We start from the raw sequence: 18395 nt of genomic DNA on the forward strand, positions 1-18395 counted from the left end.
GAATATCTATCATAACCGTAACTTATAAGTAGATACATTGAGCTCCAACTCTTCTGAACTTCCGTTCTCCTTTACCCCAAAGTTACCCCTAAGGTCTTGCTGGCTCAGTTGTTATTCTGTTAATCTCATCTAAGCTTCAAATAATATGCTTTTGTTTCAAAATAATCTATCCTATATTTTTTTCTGGTGGGGTTAGCCAGGTCAACAAATACGGTAATACCTACAGCAGCAGTGTTCCTTAACTCTGAACATCTGCGTTTGTTGACACCTTTAGCATAGCATAAGGTGTGCCATTGCGCACCCGGCTTAACTGAGGTAAATCTGTCATGGATTTCCATGAGTAAATCTTGAGACCATGAGGCATAAGTTCGCTTTCTTTTGGTTAGTCTGAAGTGAACAGTCACTTTCTGTTGGGTCTGTTCCTTCTGTTTTTACCTTTTGCGTTTCATTTATTCAGTTAACTTCTCTCCTCTGTTTACTTTGTATTTTCAGTGTGCAAATACTATGATTAGTTTTCCTCTCTTTGAATCTGCACATCTATCATAATCGTAACTCGTAAGTAGACACATTGATCTCCGACTCTTCTGAATTTCAGTTTTTTTCTTTTTTAGTTCTCATCCAAGTTCCAAATAACACGCTTTTAAGAGCATCTTATTGACAAGTAATTGGTTTTTGTGGGGTTGCCAGGTCATTAGCAGCAGTGCTCCTTCACTCTGAACACCTGTGTTTGCTTCACACGTTTAGCATTGTTGTTAGCAGAATACACCGGGCCGAATGAAGAGCTCTCCTAAAATCTGGAAACAGTTTGTTTGCCTATAACTATCCTTGATGCGTCCTCCCTGTATATGTGTCTGTGTGATGTGCAATTCAGCTTGATTAAACTCCCTTCTTGAGGATTACTGCCACCTGCCAGCCTGCTAGTCACTCCTGCCATTGTAGTCTGAAGAAACCAGTCACTTCTGCTTCTTTTTTCCTTTCCATTTTCTTTTAACTTTTGCGTTTCTTTTATTCAGTTGACTTGTTTTCAGTTTTGCTTGCATTGTGTTGCATTTCTTCGGATTTTTTCCTCGCCTCACTTTTCGGTGTCGCTCTCCTAAACGCTGGGCTGCTTTAAAAAGAGAGTACCAGTCAACTTTGAAGCTCCTAAATGAGATTCCAGCTTAGGATTCCTTGTTTACCTTGCTTTGGAGTCTCAGGCAGATTTATTACCGTGCATGAGTGCATCTCCCTCAGCCCTGCCCAGGTCTACATGAACAACCGGCAAACCAACAATTCATTGGAACATATCTTCGCCATAGATGCAAGGGATCTATGGCAAAGATTTGTTCAGGTGACATCAAATTCGGCTTGATTAAACTGCAGAATGGTGCCCTTTCATGAGGTTTACTGCCAGTTCTGACATTGCACATCCGGCTTAGCCGTGGTAAAAACTGCCATGAATTTCCATGAGCAAATCTTGAGACCATGAGACATAAAAAAGTTCGCTTTCTTTTGGTTACCAGAAAGCAGCCACTTCTGTTTCTTTTTAAATTTACCTTTTGCCTTTAATTTATTCAGTTGACATGTTTTCCTTTTGCTTGTGTTGGGTCGCTTTTCTTCCTTATGTCACGTTTGGCATGGCTCTCCCAAACGCTCGGCTGCTTTCGGGAAAATAAAAGAGTAACGGTCAACTTGAACATTCCTAGGGAGATTTTAGCTTTGGATTCCTTCCTTGTTGTCTTAACTTTGGAGTCTCAGCCAAATTTGTTACCATGCATCACCTTCATGGCGACTTGGGGGAACCCTACCGCCCCAGTTGGTAACACCCCCCACCCCCCGACATCCCCTGGCTCCTCCGGCGGACGGAGACGGCGGGACACCGTGCTTGTTTTTTTTTCTTGAGTTGGTCCCCATCCCCATCGATTTGCCTCCAAGCAAGGTGGTGCTGGAAATCAGTGGCTGCCCATGGACGCACGCATGGTCTCCAAGACGGCGGCAAGTTCGTGGGCACCAGTCTTGCGCCGAGAGAGATCATCCTTGTTACAAGCATCATTTTTTTTTCGATAAGGGAGCATCGCCCCAGTCTCTGCATCAATTGATGCACACGGCTTCTTTATTATTAATCAAACATACGAGTTCAACGAAGATCAATCATTACAATCAATCAAAATGTAGAGTCGATACTAAGATCAACCAAAAGAAAACACTGCCTATAGAAGAGCTATGCATTGGCTATTCTATTAAGATGCCGCCATCCAGTAGCCTGGAAAAAGCAATCCTGAGCAACTACATGTTACAAGCATCATGTAGTATAGTACATGGCAGGAAGCTTTGCGGGGTAGGGGTCGGCGCGGCTCGGCTCCTCGACCTAATCTTGACGCTGCCATGCCAGCTATGGATCTACCATCAGTGCTCCACTATTGTCAGCACCTTCTTGTACGCCAAGACATCTTAAGTTGGGTGCTGCCAATCATGAGGAATATGAAGACGATTGTGTTGGTTAACCATTGAATCTTGATGGATCAGTTTGTGATCAGAAGTGATGGCGGAGGTTAGTTTGGATGCGGTGAAGTCTGTGAGCCAGATGATTAATGTTTTGCAGCAGTCTCAGTAAGTGGTGGTGGCAATAGAGTGGAACTTTTTTCTTGGTGATGCTCTTGGGCACCAAGTCTTGATTTCCGGCATGATAACCCAAGGTCGGACCTATACTAGCCTTACCAAAGAAAAAAGAAAAACATCACCCTCTTCTCTGCTGTGGTTTGCTCTGCCCAATTCGACATGAAGAAGAGCCGGCAAACCATCAATTCATTCGAACGTACCATTCGCTGCGGGTGGTCCCGTCGCAAACCATGATTGCCACCTGGGACATGAGGCCCACCACCTGACCAAGGAGAACCAATCACTGGCTAATTACTGCTTGCCCGGCCGACACGCAGTTAAGAAGCCATCAGTGCTTGAGCGAATCAATCAATGGCCTGATGATGTACAACAGCTACAGTACGTACGGGGCTGCTGCTCACGTGCCCACCATTCCTCACAAGTCACACCCATCACGTGAGTACGTGACAGTATCTGATCCCCACCACCCTGGCCCGGTTGCAAATTGTGCAATTAATTAACTTGGCCCCCTGTCGCCGATCCAGATCCGATCGGATCATCAAAAGTGAGAGAGCTCGGTGCATGGCGTAGTCACCATGCGTGCACGCTCGGCCACGCATCAGCCGCGCGACCTGCTCCGGTCTCCAACGGTCGGCTGCTCCCGCCGTCCGAAAAGAACAACAATTTTTATTGCGGCAACGGTCGGATCGTTCTGGCGGATGACGGCGGCAAAAGGAATCCAGGAGTGTGTGTGCACCTGCGCCTCGTAGCCGTTGAGGCGTTTGAATCCTCGGCAGATGCGGCGGCGGTGTGCTTCTGAGGCTGCTCATAGTGGGAAGTAACTTACACTAGTAACATATGTCATGTTACTAGTCTAGGTTACTACCTTCATAGTGGGTAGTAACTTGTGGTATCATGCATTATATCATTTATTATGTTGTAGACTCATCTTGCCTTGAGGTGTATGATGTTATGGTAACATAGCTAGTTACCACCTCACTCTCTTTCTTCATTTATTAGCATGGCATGTCACCAAAATGCCTTGAGATGTGTGATGTTACTAGCTATGTTACTCCCACTATGAGCAGTCTTAGCGACCAACCATGTACAATGGTGATAGATAAATGTTGAGATGGAGAAGAGAGAGATGGAATTTTTTTTTTATCGTCTCTTAGCTAAGTGATAATCCCTTAGTACAATCTCCCTCACCACATATTTAGGATGTCTCATTACTAAAGATAAGACTAAAAAATAACATATAGTACATTATGTTTTATTATTATATCTAAATTACGTGGCACAATTAAGATAAGATGATCTTATCAACCATTGCACATGCCCTAAGATCGATCCATTCAGTAATTGTCACTTTAAACGCCTTCTCCTCGAGTGATATTTATCTATTCATGAATCATGATGAGCTTACCTTTCATCATAAAACTTAAGGGCTTCCGAAACGCTCCTTGGTTGCCCCAGGCGACTAGGGGTGAAACCCTATGTCCCGCCCCCACCTCCTCTTCCCTGCCTCCTGGCCGCCGTCGACACTACATGGTGGCGCACCTTTCTTTACCTGGAGCAATGAGAGTTGTGCAGGGCGGCGTCCTCCTTGGCGGCAGTGCCTACCATCGGAGGTCGGCATGGCCTGGCGGGGCAGCGGTCGGCGAGGTGCGCCAGGGGGGGCTACTACAAGTGGAGGTGTGGGGAGCGGTGCTTGGGGCTGCTGGGACCCGAGCGGTGGCGGGGTGCCTCCTCGAAAGTGTGTGTGTGCATCACGAAGTGTGTGCACGTGCCCTCTGCCTAGAGGGCGATGTCGGGTCAGCCTGTTTGTGAGTGTTGGTGGCGACGCAAGAGGCAGCGACGGATCTGGAGGCGGGGAACACGGTCTTTTCCCAACATCTCGTTGTGGTGAGGCGGAGACACGAGCCTCTACCAATCCCCGAGGTTGGTCGGCACCTCATCGCAACGGTCGTGGATTGGGGCCTGGCGTCGTTATGTGCCGACGATTGAGGTCGTCGTCTTTGTCCTTATCAGATTCTGTGAAAGTGCGGCTCGGCCACCGACAGAGATGCCACATTCGGCTTGCGCAGATTGCCAGATCTCACGGCTGATGGGAGGTAGGTTTGGCCGGTAGGTCTGGCGGTGGCGAGCAGGTGGCTTCTGTGACGTGTGGATGGGTGGTTGTCTTCGATGTGGGCCGGTGTGGGAGGGGCTAGGAAGAAGGGTTTGTGTGGGCGCATTCTAGGATGACTCCTCGCCGTTGGGACGGGAGCAGGGGCTCGCTCCCCTTCTCTCCCATGTTTGCTTGCACCGGCGCGGTCTGAGCGACTTCTCGGTCTCATCCTCCACTCAGCCCTCGCTCGGCCTCCTCTGGTCCAACGAGGAAAGGTCTCGGCTTTCTGATCTCTCGGTGCTTCTCTGGTGATGTGGTTGTAGCACAATGGGTGCTCATGAATGTCGATGCAGTCCCCACTTGGTCTTCTCGGAGTGCTTGATGTGCGGTTAAAGCCGACAGCACAAGTGAAAGCCATGGCTGATCTATCCGTTGCCGATGATAGTGACGATCTTGGGCGCCTCAACTTTGCATCCATCATGGCCGGATGTCTCTAGGTAAGACCATTTGGGTCGAGCAACGGCGTCGCTTCGGTGTCGCTCTCCCCGGCGTTGCTTTTGAGATCTCTTCGCTTGCTTACTGCCGCATGGTCACCTATGGCTGGCATATGCACTGGTGAAGTTGGTTGGTGGGGATTCGAGTGTTTGTCAGTGGGTGACATCCTCCGCTCTTCATCCTCGAAATAGGCTTTCACACTAGTAGAAAAAGAGGCTTCCATCCTCCCTCATTAGTCCCGGAAATATTCGAACCGCGACTAAAGGGGGCTTTAGTCGCGGTTCGGGAGGCAACCCGCGACTAATGCTCTACCAACCGGGACTAAAGGGCGGTGGAGGGACGCGGCCGGCGGAAAAACCTTTAGTCGCGGTTGGGAACACCAACCGCGACTAAAGGGTAGCCCTTTAGTCCCGGTTGGTGTCCCCAACCGCGACTAAAGGTTTTCCGAGTTTTTATACTCCCACGCACCCTGCACACCCCTCACCCCCCACCGTGGATCGCCTTTTTTTGGTTTGTAAAATACAAAAGAAAATGATAGAAAATTCAAAAAAAAATTATTTTCAGATTCTTGTATGTTATGCAACCTACTATTCGGAGAAATTAAGAAATTCGAATTTTCACCTTTTTTGCAAAAAAAAGTTTAAAAAATGGTAAAACCGCAATAACTTTTGCATACGACGTCGGAAAAAAACGTATAATATATCAAAAAAATCCTGGAAAAAAGTTACATCCGAATTCACCTGGGTTTACCCGGTTAGCCAATTTTTAGATTCTCAAAATTCCAAATGGAAATACGAAAGCAGGAAGATTTTATTTTTGCTATAAATTACGGATTTTATATTTTTAAAATTTTTCAAAAAATAAAATTAATAATGGCATCCAGCATAAAGATTACTATTACTTTTACCAAATTTTTTGATTTTCAAATTTTTAGGTTTTAGGTTTTGCAAAAAAAAAATCTAAAAAAAATTAAAAAATTAAAAAAAATAAAAATTAAAAAGTTAATGTTTATTTATTTATTCACGATTATTATTACATCATTATTTTTGTTTATGAAAAAAATTATTTGAAATTCAAACAATAAAAAAATGTGACATCGACCAACATGTTAATAGGATTGATATGATACTAGTATCACATACATACGCGCGTAGCATTTGGATGCGGGACGGAATGGAACTCGGAAGTTAAGCGTGCTAGAGGTGGAGTAGTGGGAGGATGGGTGACCGAGCGGGAAGTTTGACCACGAGTAAGTAATTTGACTAGAGATAAGTGTAGTTAGAGATAGAGACTAAGCTATGCAAATAACTGAAATAATAGAAATTCTGAAAAAAAAAGAAAAAAAAAACGGAGTGAAAAAAAATTAGAAACCCAAATGAATTAAAGAAAATTAACGAAATAGCCTTTAGTCGCGGTTGGCCAGGAGAACCACGACTAAAGGTCCTCCACCCCGACGGACGCCTGGCGTCCACGTGGACGGGCCTTTAGTCGCGGTTCGTAAGCAACCACGACTAAAGGGGGGGCCTTTAGTCGCGCTTAGTTAGTCGCGGTTGCGCAACCGCGACTAAAGGCCATTTTTGTACCAGTGATCACCCCGCCATATTAATATAGCAACGAACCGATAGATTGAGACCACCGCTGAGGTAAACAACACAACAAAGCTCAAAAGAAACAAAAGAAGAAGAAAAAAGGAAGCAAAGTTGACAAAGTTGGATTGACGAAAATGCTAATGATCCGGAGCCGTTGTGCCCTACAGAGAATTCCCAGCACAAGCTTAGCCCTTCAAAGCGCCGCATACCAAAGCAACACCTTCAAGAAGGGATGCTCTTCATCAAGGCATCCTTATGTTTTATCTTAGCTCGTTGTAGGCGTGTAATTTCTAGCCGGTTGAGGGGTTTGTTAATTTAAAGTTGAGGGTGTGAGTTTTGTTTCTAAAAGTAATGTGACTTTGTGCTGGCGATGCATCATCAACCTAATTAAGCACGAGATCATGAGCTAATCAGAGCCACGAAGCCAGGCCCCACCTGATCTCCTCCAACGGACACCTGCGTGCTCCATGGAGCAGTTCCCTCGTGGACCAGAAAGAACACCATCAGCAGCAGCAAAAAGAGAGAGATACGTAATAAACAAAGCCGCAACGCCAGGTTCGCTCAACGTCACGCATGCACGCGCACATCTCGGGCGAAACCAAACCAGCGAGAGACGATTTCAAATCTCGCCGGCCTCAGCTCAGCTCAGCTGTGAGACCACAGTAGACGGATCGCGTAACAAATTCTCCGATCGCTCGCCCCCAAGCTCTGCATATATATACCGGCTCCACACCTTCCAACTCCGATCTTATTCTTTCCGATTCCTGCTCCCACCCCGAGCTAGCCACGAGTACACAGCCATGGGGCTCTGTTTCAGCAAGAAGCACCCGGAGAAGGCGCCGTCACAACCGCCGGCCCCGGCACCGCAGCCTATCGCGGTGGCCGGCGCCAAGCCCAAGAAGCCCAGCAAGGTCGCCGCGGCGACGGTGCCAACCGACGAGAAGGCCAAGAAGGCGCCGCCGCAGCCAAAGCGGGCGTCCAACGCGGAGGACTCCAAGAAGGCGGCGCCGATCGTCGTGAAGGCCAAGGCGGCAGCGGTCGCGGAGGAGGCGAGGCCGGCTGCGGCGGCAGTGGTGGCCAAGGGGCCGGCGCCGGTGCGCACGTCGAGCTGCACCAAGGAGGAAGTTGACGCGATCCTGATCCAGTGCGGCCGCCTCAGCCGGAGCTCCTCCGGGACCGGCATGGCCGCGGCGTCGAGCGAGACCGGCGGGCACCGGAGGCATTCGGGGTCGAAGAGGAGCTGCGACCTCGATCGGGAGAGGAGCGGTGCGGAGGAGGAGGGCGACTGGGAGAGGGTCCCGGTGTCGAGGCCGTCGCCACACCGCGGCTCGCCGCAGAGGAAGCGGTCGGGCAGCCGGGAGAGGACCAGCGGCGGCGGGAGCCGCAGGTCGAGCCGGTCGCCTGGACGGCGTGGGGATGGCGCGGCCTCCGCGAGCTGCGGCGGTGCCAGGCAGCAGCAGCCTGGGAAGATGGTCTCCGTGCCGGCGAGGGAGAAGGGGCCCGCCGCGTCGTCTGGGAAGCGGTGCGCGTCTCCGCGGTCCAGCTCGCCTGCGAGGGTGGTGGCAGCAGCTGGGAACGAGAATGCTGGTGGCGGGCAGCAGAAGACCGCGGCGCAAGCGCCGTCGCTGAGCCGGAGCTCGTCCAGGAAGGCCGAGCAGTCGCCGCTCCGGCGCAGCCCCATGGCAGAGATCGACGAGAATTCCCTCCGCAACAACAACAATATCAGCAGCACCAATGCCAAGCCCCTGAAGGTAAAGACACAGCAAAACCTCGAATTTTAACGCCAGTTCTTTTCTTTTGCAATTCGCCACCTGTCATCGTATTCAACCCGCTCACAACCTTCAAAATTACACCAGAAACCGACGGAGATAGCCGTTGCCACCCCGACCAGGAAGACCACCACGGAGCGTGCAAAGGAGCAGAGTTCACTGAAGGAGAAGCCGTCAGAGACCAGAGCACCACCTTCGTCGAAGACCACCGCCGGGACGCGCACGGTGAGCGTCGTGGCCGAGAGCACCCACCCGAGGTCAGGCTGCCGGTCGCGCCGCGCGTCGCGCGACTTCGACCAGAACCCCAACCTGTACCTGCTGGAGGACATCCAGAGCTACCACACCTCCGCCGCGGCAGCGGCAACGGCGCCGTCCTTCACGCTGCCAGCCTGCGTCTCCAAGGCGCAGTCCATCGTCGACGCCGTGGCCGACCTCAACTCCTCCTCTTCGGAGAGCCGCTCCTTCGGGCCTGGACGGAGCGCGGACGACAAGGGCTCCGTCAACGCGGCGGTCGGCGGGGACGTGGACCTGGCCGAGCCGAGCGTGCACAAGTACGTGTCGGTGCGGGACATCCGCGGCCGTGGGGAGACCGAGATGCAGGAATCCGCCGGGAGCAACACCCTGTCCGGCAACGTGTGGACGCCGTCGTGCGAGTCCACGGACCGGACGTGGAGCACGTCGCGGTCGTCCAACCACGGCGACGAGGTCGTCGAGCAGCCCCGGCAGAGCAGCAAGCAGAGGCCGGCCGCGCAGCCGGAGCCCAGCGTTCGCTCGCGTGCCGGCAGCTCCGGAGCTGCCAACAATGCTCACCGCGGACGCAGCGCTCATCGCGGCAGTGGCAGCGGCGCCGTGGCCAGCGGCCGATCGGGTGCCCGTGGCGTCGTCTCGGCGAGCTCGTAGTGGAGGGGAATTAGGCCGAGCTGTAGTTGGCGTTGCTAGCGGCAAGACGGATTGCTGCTTTCGCATTTGTTTTGTGTTTCTGTTGTTTGGCGATACATTGTTCAGATGTAGTCGTGCTCTGGCATTAGCAATGTGTACCGTGTTTACCTATCTGCTAGTATTAGCATTTGTTGATCATGGTTTGTGTCCAAACTAGTATCCTCTGTTCAGGGGCAGCCTTTTCCTGTTGATTGTGTTATCTGGATCATCATCAGAAGGACCGTATGCAGAAGAGATTCTCTTCTAAAGTTTCTCATGTTTCGCATTATGCAACACAATTGCCTCAAATGTGTCCGATAAGAAATAAGCACTGTTGTTTCTTGCCGTTCTAGCATAACCATTTTGACCGTCATTTCTCTAGTGAAGGAAAATTGGTTCAATACCATCAAAAGATCCGCACTTTACAAAAATACCATCGAAAGATTGGGCTTTAGGAAAATACCACGAAACCTTGCTCCATTACTTGTTTCTACCATCACCGGTGAAACTACAAATCAATAACGGAGTAAGCTGCCAGTGGTATTTTTCTCAAGCCTGTATAACACCTTTGTAGTCTATGTCATGTACGTATACACCAGCACTGATGTAGTGATGTGAGGACTTTGGTGATGAATCTTTTGTTTGCGACATTGGCCAACGGGAGTACACTAGTCGATGAATCTTTTGTTTGCGACATTGGCCAACGGGAGTACACTAGTCGATGAATGGATATGATTAAGAATTCCATCAGCAAAGCTTTCATAGCTCAGTTGGTTAGAGCACCCGTTTAGTAAGCGGGAGGTCTTGAGTTCAACTCTCAATGAAAGCAATTATATATTACTCTTTTTTAGCTCAAAAAATGTGAAAGATATGATTAGGAAGTAAATAAAGAATTAGAAAATTTTAGTAAGTCTTAAATCAGCTAAGCTTTCATAGCTCAGTTGGTTAGAGCACCCGTTTAGTAAGCGGGAGGTCTTGAGTTCAACTCTCAATGAAAGCACTAATTTTTACATTTTTCGCACCAAAATCTTTCTGAATTCTGAATTGCAACTGAATTAGCATCGGGATCATCTGTATGCAACTGAATAATAAAATGGGATCCTGTGTATGCAACTGAATTCCTTCTTTTTTCCTGTTCGAGTACAACTATAATTGTGAATTGGAACATCTGTATGCAACTGAATAATAAAATGGGATCATCTGTATGCAACTGAATTCCTTTTTTTTCCAGTTCGAGTGCAACTATAATTCTTAATTGGAACTTCTGCATGTACTGCACTGGCTTCGATTTCTCAGCACCGCGAGAAAAGTGTCAAATGCATGGAAGGCTAAGCAAAAAAGTTAAAAGGATAAGAAGAAAACGCATCACGGTGCTAACCTAGAGCAAAATGCACGTACATGAATCAACCTAGAGCAAATCTTTCTGAATTCTGAATTGCATCTGAATTCCTTTTTTTCTCAGCATCGGGATCATGTGTATGCAACTGAATAATAAAATGGGATCCTCTGTATGCAACTGAATTTTTTTTTTCAGTTCGAGTATAACTATAATTCTGAATTGGAACTTCTGCCCGTACTGCATTGGCTCTGATTTTTCTCAGCACCGCGAGAAAAGTGTCAAATGCATGGAAGGCTAAGCAAAAGATAAAAGGAGAGAAGAATAAAACGCATCACAGTGCAAAACTAGAGCAAAATGCACGTAGTACATAAATCAGCAGGTAGGCACGCACTTCTTGCACCTAATGACGCACTTGATGGCCGGCGGGACGCGGGCGAGGCGTGACGTCGCCGTGTAGCACCGCTTGACGCAGATCACCTTCCTCCGCCTGCACGCCGCCGCCGGGACGCATTTCGCCGGCGCGCCTTTCCTGAAACCCCGTCCTTGCCTGCCCCTGACAATGACCAGCTTTGTCTCGTTTGCGGCGATCCGCCGCCAGCCGCCGTCGACGGCCCTCTGGTGCAGGAGGACGTCCGCCGGCTGCTCGCGGTCGACGGCAGCGGGAGTGCCGGTGCTGGTGCCGCTCTCTCGGGCGTCAAGGGAGGTGACTCTGCTCGCTGAGGCGAGGGCGAGCGGAATCACCATCAAGATAAAGCGAAACGTCTTCATTGCTAAGAGCTTAGATCGAACTGAGACTGAGAGTTCCTTCAGGTGCTAGGACTCTATGTTTATGAGAGATAGGAAATAGGAAGGGTCTGTCAGTATGCTGTTATGCGTGAGCTAACTAATCTGGCGCAGCCTTGGATGCAAGTCGTTGCAGGAGATCATCAGTTGCATGTGAGAGGAGCGAGCGGTTGAGGAAACGAAGTGTGCGCGCGGTATGCGCCTTGAGTACATGAAAGCTTCGACAGTTAACGTGGATTTCTTAATCATACAGACATACGCCATGAGCTCTTGCTTGATTTTAATAAGGTTTTGTTATACTCGATCGCCTGAGAATTTCCTAGCTACTGGTTGATGTGGAGAAACATCGCTCCCGGCCGTGAGATCCGTATGCAAGAACCCATGTTTGTTTGAACTTAAGACAACCGCTGCTTTTTTGCACTAATGAATAGACCATTGCAACGAAGTGAAGTTCTTTTTTCAGGTCTTTAGATACGAATATGTAAAAAAAAAATATAACGATTGAGAATTGGGTAAATGTCATCACTTGTGCATAGGGGCGTCCAAATATGTTTTTCCTTGATGGCAATCAATACGAAACTACTATTAGTTTTTCTTATTCAAGTGCTTTTATGTTGTTGATGAAAAAAGGATCACTTTTTTTTGCAAAACATTTGCCAAAAAGTTTTTCTAACTCCATTCCATGTACCTCGTTAAAAATGAAAACACGGTTCCCATACAGTGTAGGTACGTAGGTACCTGGTTTCAGCGAGTAAAAAGGGTCATAGATTGAGCACAAAACCTTCATTCAACTGAACAAGTGGATTGTGGGCTCTTTGATTATGTGTCTAGTGGGACAAATGGGTGAATCGGTTGACCATGTCCCGGAGCTGATCAATACTGATATGTAGTACCGATTTATCAAACTTCCATCTAATGGGTGTTGAGGATATGACAAGGCACTGGTTGGATGTAGACTTCCAAGGAAGACCACATTGAACTGTTGTAGATCGTGCATTTGCTGAAGATAACGAAAATCCTGGAATAGAAGGGTCAAGCTGGACAATTTTCTAAGCCAATCACGCCTACTAGAGAGAGAGAAGTCAGCATTTGTTTTCTCGCCAAACAATCACGAAGCTGTCAATACTCTCTCATTTTGTTTGCCTCCAATGCCCTACTAAATCTTATTATTTTGATTCCCTGGTTCACATAGTGAGATGCACAACTTATTGCGAAACCAAGGTTTATATAGGCATTACCATATGGTCACCTGAAGCTACTCACATTGTCACACTCTTGTCCTTTTCAGTCATACTTTTTGCCCTGAAGAAATCGCGAGACGCATTAAACACAAAGGAGGTGGTTTCTCTTTTAGAAGTGTTTCGTCCTAAATCACTACAACAAATCTCTTCTTGCCCGCGAATTTGACGACACAAACTGTAGTCGCATGAAAAAAAACTTTTTGCCTGCCATATAGCAATTTCCCGGTGACAGATAAGAAGGCGGATATTTATACGCCGTGACTGAATCCATACCGGCACTTATTGGTGTTGTGGTTGCTATCACGCAAGAGTGACACTTATTAGTGCTAGGCTCGAATAACAGAGGCATAAATATTTGATCCGTGCATTTTAATCGTCGTAAAAAGTTGGTCCCACGCTGAACAAAAGCCATGCACGCGCCATTTCAGACATAGCTCGCTGACCGGTGTGTCCCACCACCTTCGCACTCTTTGATTGACGACTATTTATGGAGAAGCCACGAGGACTCGCAGATCCCTTATACAAACGCACCAACCACCACTCATCGTCTCCAGCAACCTCAATCCCGCATGCTCCACCTCCAATTGCCGGCCATCGGCGAAGGAAGTTGACACAAGATCCAGTTAGCGAGTCATGCCCGAAAGGGAGCGCGGTGTTAGCATCGTAAGCTTTATTTTTCAATCAACGGTCTTTTTTCCTAGATATGTTTTCTTCGATCTCGATCCAGGTGCGGTTTCTTCTTCACAAAAAAATAATTGGAGTTTTATTCTCACGAGTGCAAGGTGCCTAGGTGGATCAAGACCGACTACTAGTATGGCATCGATGAGAATTGTGGCCTATCCCCGCATCAGCATGTGTCATACGAGGGAATGGAAACCTCCCCACACGTTCATGGGGTTCCACTACAAAACCACGATGTGCAACTTCCTATCGTGGTCAGGTAAACAGAACTCAGCGCTGGTTTGTCGTATGTTGGTGTCGATGTGGAGGTTGGCCGAGAAGAAAGAAATCGAGGTGACTGAGTAAGAGTTTCAGAAGACCCTTGAGGAACCAAGGTAGGTAAAGCGAGAACAGGTTAACGTGATTAAGTTGATTAAGTCGACATGCGAGGATTTGGCAGAGGCGCTGCAACAAATTTGGGAATGATACATGCCCTTAATCCATCAGATGAGGAAGATTAAGGTCTTGTAAAAGTTAATTATCTATGTTGTGTTTTCACGCATCGATCGGGCATTCATCCTCCAAAGACTTCCACCTAAGTCCACGAGTGTCGCCGGTCCGCCTATTCCTCATCGTCATCGTGGTCATGCCGGTTTCAGCGTCGATCAGCTCCTCTTTGACCTCCTCCTCCTCCTCCTCATCTTCGTCCTTATCGGCCTCTTCTTCATACGGGGGATTCGTAGCCGTGGCCATGGCGTATGAAGCCGCTGAGGATCTCGGTGCCGCCGGCAATCTACGCAACAAATAACCTACTTTGACTCGTCGGTGGTGTCTACAATGCACATAACACATAAAGAGAAGGAAAACTCACGTCGTCGTCGCCCATGGACACGCCGTACGCGCTACCGAAAACCTGGTGGGCACTCCTGCTCTCGTCGGTGAAAAGGGTGCGGGGTAGGCCGGTGTCGTCAGTCACGTGGCCGTCGGTGCTTCCCGGGCGGCGTGGATCAGGCGACGAGTTCAGGTCGACGGGGAAGCGAAAGGCGCCGCTGCCCCTCGGCGCCGAATCGGGCAAGAACAACACGTTGGGGTCGAAGGTCATGTCGGTGTCGGCGTACTTGGGGGAGTAGCGGGCACGGCCGTCCATCTGCGACAGATGCATCTGCGAGAGCGATGTCACCTCCGCGTAGTACCCTGGCGACGAGGGTGAGCTCGATAACCCGCCACCCAAGTTGCGGCCGAAGATTTGTTAGCTCCCTTCGGGCTGATCGCCGCCCAAGCTGAGGCACACTTCGGCGGCAGCCGCCGCTTTCTCGGCTTCGAGAGCGGCGATGCGACGCCTTCTGCGGTCGGCTGTCACCATGCAGCAGTGGCGTTTCTCCTCGTCCCACACCTCCTGTGACATGTTCGCCGGCTTCTCCATCGGTGCCACAGTGTGTGGCTTTGGCGGCGCCTTCGTCGGCGCCTTCGCTAACTTCACTAGAGCCTTTTTCTTCAGCGGCATGGCTGCTGACGAGGGAGCTCCTCGGCAATGCCCACCATGAGGGGCTTAGGGTTGACGAAATCCTGCAGGTTAACACGAGACATCGGATACCAAACTAACATGTGAAAGTTCAAGGATGGTAAACCTAGAGGGGGTGAATAGGTTTCTACACATTTTAATTCTTTCTTTGCAATATTAGGTGTTGCGGAATATAAATGTGAGCCTAATACAAACTAGGTGAGGCAACTAATGTTGTGCAGGGTAATGCAGTTGGCAAATAGAACAGGTATTTGCAGTAGATGGTTTTATCAGTGTAAAAGAAAGGACCGGGGTCCATATTTCACTAGAGGTGTCTCTCCATAAAGATAAATAACATGATGGGTAAACAAATTACAGCTAGGCAATTGACAGAATATGTTGCCTGCCATATAGCAATTTCCCGGCGACTAGATAAGAAGGCGGATATTTATACGCCGTGACTGAGTCCATACCGGCACTTATTGGTGTTGTGGTTGCTATCACGCAAAAGTGACGCTTATTAGTGCCAGGCTCGAATAACGGAGGCATACAAATTTGAGCCGTGCATTTTAATCATCCTTAAAAGTTGGTCCCACGCTGAACAAAACTCAAGCACGCGCCATTTCAGACATAGCTCGCTGATTGATGTGTCCCACCACCTAGGCACTCTTTGATTGACGACTATTTATGGAGAAGCCACGAGGACTCGCATATCCCTTATACAAACGCACTAGCCACCACTCATCGTCTCCAGCAACCTCGATCCCGCCGGCTCGACCTCCAATTCCTGGCCACCGGCGAAGGAAGTTGACACAAGATCCCGTCAACGAGTCATGCCTGAAAGGGAGCGCGGTGCACTCCTATTGGCAGTGACAATGGGGAAGTCAAAGAGGAGGTTGCAAGGAGGGAGCGGCGCCAACCTGCGGTGGGGATGGAATGGCACCACCATTGGGCGGCCGGAGAAGAGGAAATATCAAGGGTTAGATCGAGTCGGTATAAACTGAGGATTGGGAAAATCACAAGCACACACGCGATGGAATAAAAGAAGAAGACACACATAAAGGAGGGAAAACGAACCTGCTCAGAGAAGTAGGCGCGACGGCAAAAACCGACGGCCACACCGATGGGCGATGCACGATGTCGGAAATCCACAATCGGAGAGGAGAAGCGGAGCATGGGTAGGTGAAGAACCGCCTCCGCAAGCAAGAAGCAACCAAAGAAGGAGGAAGCCGCGGTCAAAGCAACCGCGGACCGACCCGCATCCTCGCCGAAACGTCGAAGAAATGCGAGCGCACATGCGGAAGCGCAACAATACAGATGCACTGGCCCAAATCACGGCCCATGGACAAACGAATAAAACATAGAGCGAACATCCTCAAGGTGGGGCCGCTATAGCGATGGGCAACTCGCCCAGAATCGCTCGCAATACTGGGATCTTAGAGCTCTAAGAGGATGGGCAAGCTATTATGATAGATCACGAAGATATACAAGGTTGAGAAATACTATGACCGGACATTGGATTCAAGTTGGTCAACACATGAAGCATAAAGAATGTACCACATTGGATCATGTGATGTTGTGGTATGGTAAATCTTGATAATTATGCTTTGTGAACTAATCCATCATTTATGTGCATTTGTGTTTCTATATGAGCTAGGTATCTTTTCATGAGCATGCATCAAAATCAAGATCTCATAACATGTGAGGATGGCATCAAGTGGTGATGGTCATCAACGTTTGAGAAGGGCAAGTTCAAGAGAAGTATCTCGAGAACATCATGTGCTTGAATCTTTCCATCCATTTGGTGATAACGATGTACCTTAATGAAGCTATCCCATAGTGGTGTATGTGGAGCAAATTATGAATCTTCACGAAGCAACAATGATCAAGTGATGCATTTCGCTTGAATGAATCTTGAAGCATTGTCATCATCAAGATCTATTGGGATGCTCAAGGCAAAGGTATGCCCTTGATAGGTTTTCCTCTTACCATTCTCAAGGTGGTTGTTGAGAGATCGGGTTATAGGATAGATAGTCACACTGTCAAGAGAGGCTTTCGATTGGGTAACTTGATCACATCGTCTTAGAGCTCTCATTCCTTTGCATAATTTGAATCCCTTACTATTGTTTCTTCTAGGAGTTTCACTGTCTGAAGTTCTTGAGCTTGTTAATAGCTTGTCAACAAGCCCAAGTTCATCGAAAACGGATACCGTATGCATCTTATATTATGTTTTCGAGTTTGAACTATTTTACCGATTCTTAGTTTGGAGAGGTTTTTGTTGGGGTTCTATTCATCGTTATCTTTCCAACAAAATTAGTTTCATCTTAATCGGAGTTCAGTAAGATTGTAAAAGATTAGATCTTTCGAGAAAATTACTGTTTGAGGGTTTCTGGAGAAATCGACGCAGAAACCGGCTTCCCTCCGGATTGCTCCAATATGTGCCGAATGGCACATCTGTGAGTGGTTTTGGCGAAACCGAAATAGTTCCGGCGCGTCGGTCTCAGATCGGCCCTACCTTGTACGCTGCAAAAAACATGCGAGGGTTTCGATCCACCGGTTTGCTCGCCGGACCATTCCAACGGGAGGACCGACACCGCCAAACTTGTCGCCAGTTTGGGTCACACGAATTCCCCCTAACGGCTAGTTTTCCACCTTGGACTATAAATAGATCTTATTCCTCCTTGATGAGGTAAGTTAAACCATTCTGTTCTCTCTCTCTCTCTCTCTCTCTCTCTCTCTCTCTCTCCTACTCCATTGTTGAACCTCAAAAGCTTGCTTCCTCTCCCTTCCCTCCTATGATTCTTGCATCTTCTTGAGGGAATTGGAAGAGGAGATCTAGATCTAAAATCTACACCAATCAATTCCTCCTCTAAGTGAGGGGAACTCTTGGGATATAGATGTTGAAGTCGTCTATTGATTTCCTCCTTTGTTCTTCCTCTCTAATCCCCCTAGCATTTGTTTCTTTGGTAGGATTTGAGTGTGAAGGATTTGAACACCTATGTCATTCTTGGTTTTGCATCCTTGCATAAGTGTTGAGATGTTGATACATTCGATCCGGATTACGGATTATAGTATGGTAAACTTTTTCCCTGGAAGACCTAGGTTTAATCGAACCTTGGGAAGCACTTTGAAATGGTTTATGAAGGAAACGGCTACAAGACTTTGCTAATGTATTTTATCTTCAGTTTACCAGACCTATCTAGTTTACTTTTAAGGGGGTTGTGTTCAATGATGGAAATATGTCAGGGTTAAGGTTTCACCTGCAGCGATGCATACATATATAAATAAAGGCCGTATGTGTAACAAATAAAATACATATAAGAGATTTGTGAGTAGTACATCCGTAAATACCATCGCCCCTAAAGCCAGAGGTGACAAGAGCCTAATGGTCCAACCATTGTCCTCACAACTGC

The 18395-nt window shown here is 48.3% G+C and overlaps 1 protein-coding gene and 2 non-coding genes across 3 annotated transcripts; all 3 read left to right on the forward strand.

The window, feature by feature from the left end:
- Positions 1-7571: 7571 nt before the first annotated feature.
- On the forward strand, positions 7572-9440 carry LOC124687556 (uncharacterized protein At1g65710-like). Its single transcript, XM_047221329.1, has 2 exons — positions 7572-8522; positions 8628-9440. The coding sequence occupies exons 1-2, from the start codon at positions 7572-7574 to the stop codon at positions 9438-9440; spliced, it is 1764 nt and encodes a 587-aa protein (XP_047077285.1).
- Positions 9441-10213: 773 nt separating this feature from the next.
- On the forward strand, positions 10214-10287 carry TRNAT-AGU. The gene has a single exon. It is a non-coding gene; the product is annotated as a tRNA-Thr (tRNA).
- Positions 10288-10384: 97 nt separating this feature from the next.
- Positions 10385-10458, forward strand: TRNAT-AGU. Its single transcript has one exon. It is a non-coding gene; the product is annotated as a tRNA-Thr (tRNA).
- Positions 10459-18395: the final 7937 nt, after the last annotated feature.

This window comes from Lolium rigidum, chromosome 2 (assembly GCF_022539505.1).
Source record: "Lolium rigidum isolate FL_2022 chromosome 2, APGP_CSIRO_Lrig_0.1, whole genome shotgun sequence".
Lineage (NCBI taxonomy): Eukaryota > Viridiplantae > Streptophyta > Magnoliopsida > Poales > Poaceae > Lolium > Lolium rigidum.

Bases quoted from the DNA above. Each gene is read 5' to 3' on its own strand.
- LOC124687556 (XM_047221329.1), top strand. From the start codon at position 7,572: ATGGGGCTCTGTTTCAGCAAGAAGCACCCGGAGAAGGCGCCGTCACAA. The intron at 8,523-8,627 runs GTAAAGACACAG...AAATTACACCAG, and splicing joins CCAATGCCAAGCCCCTGAAG to AAACCGACGGAGATAGCCGT.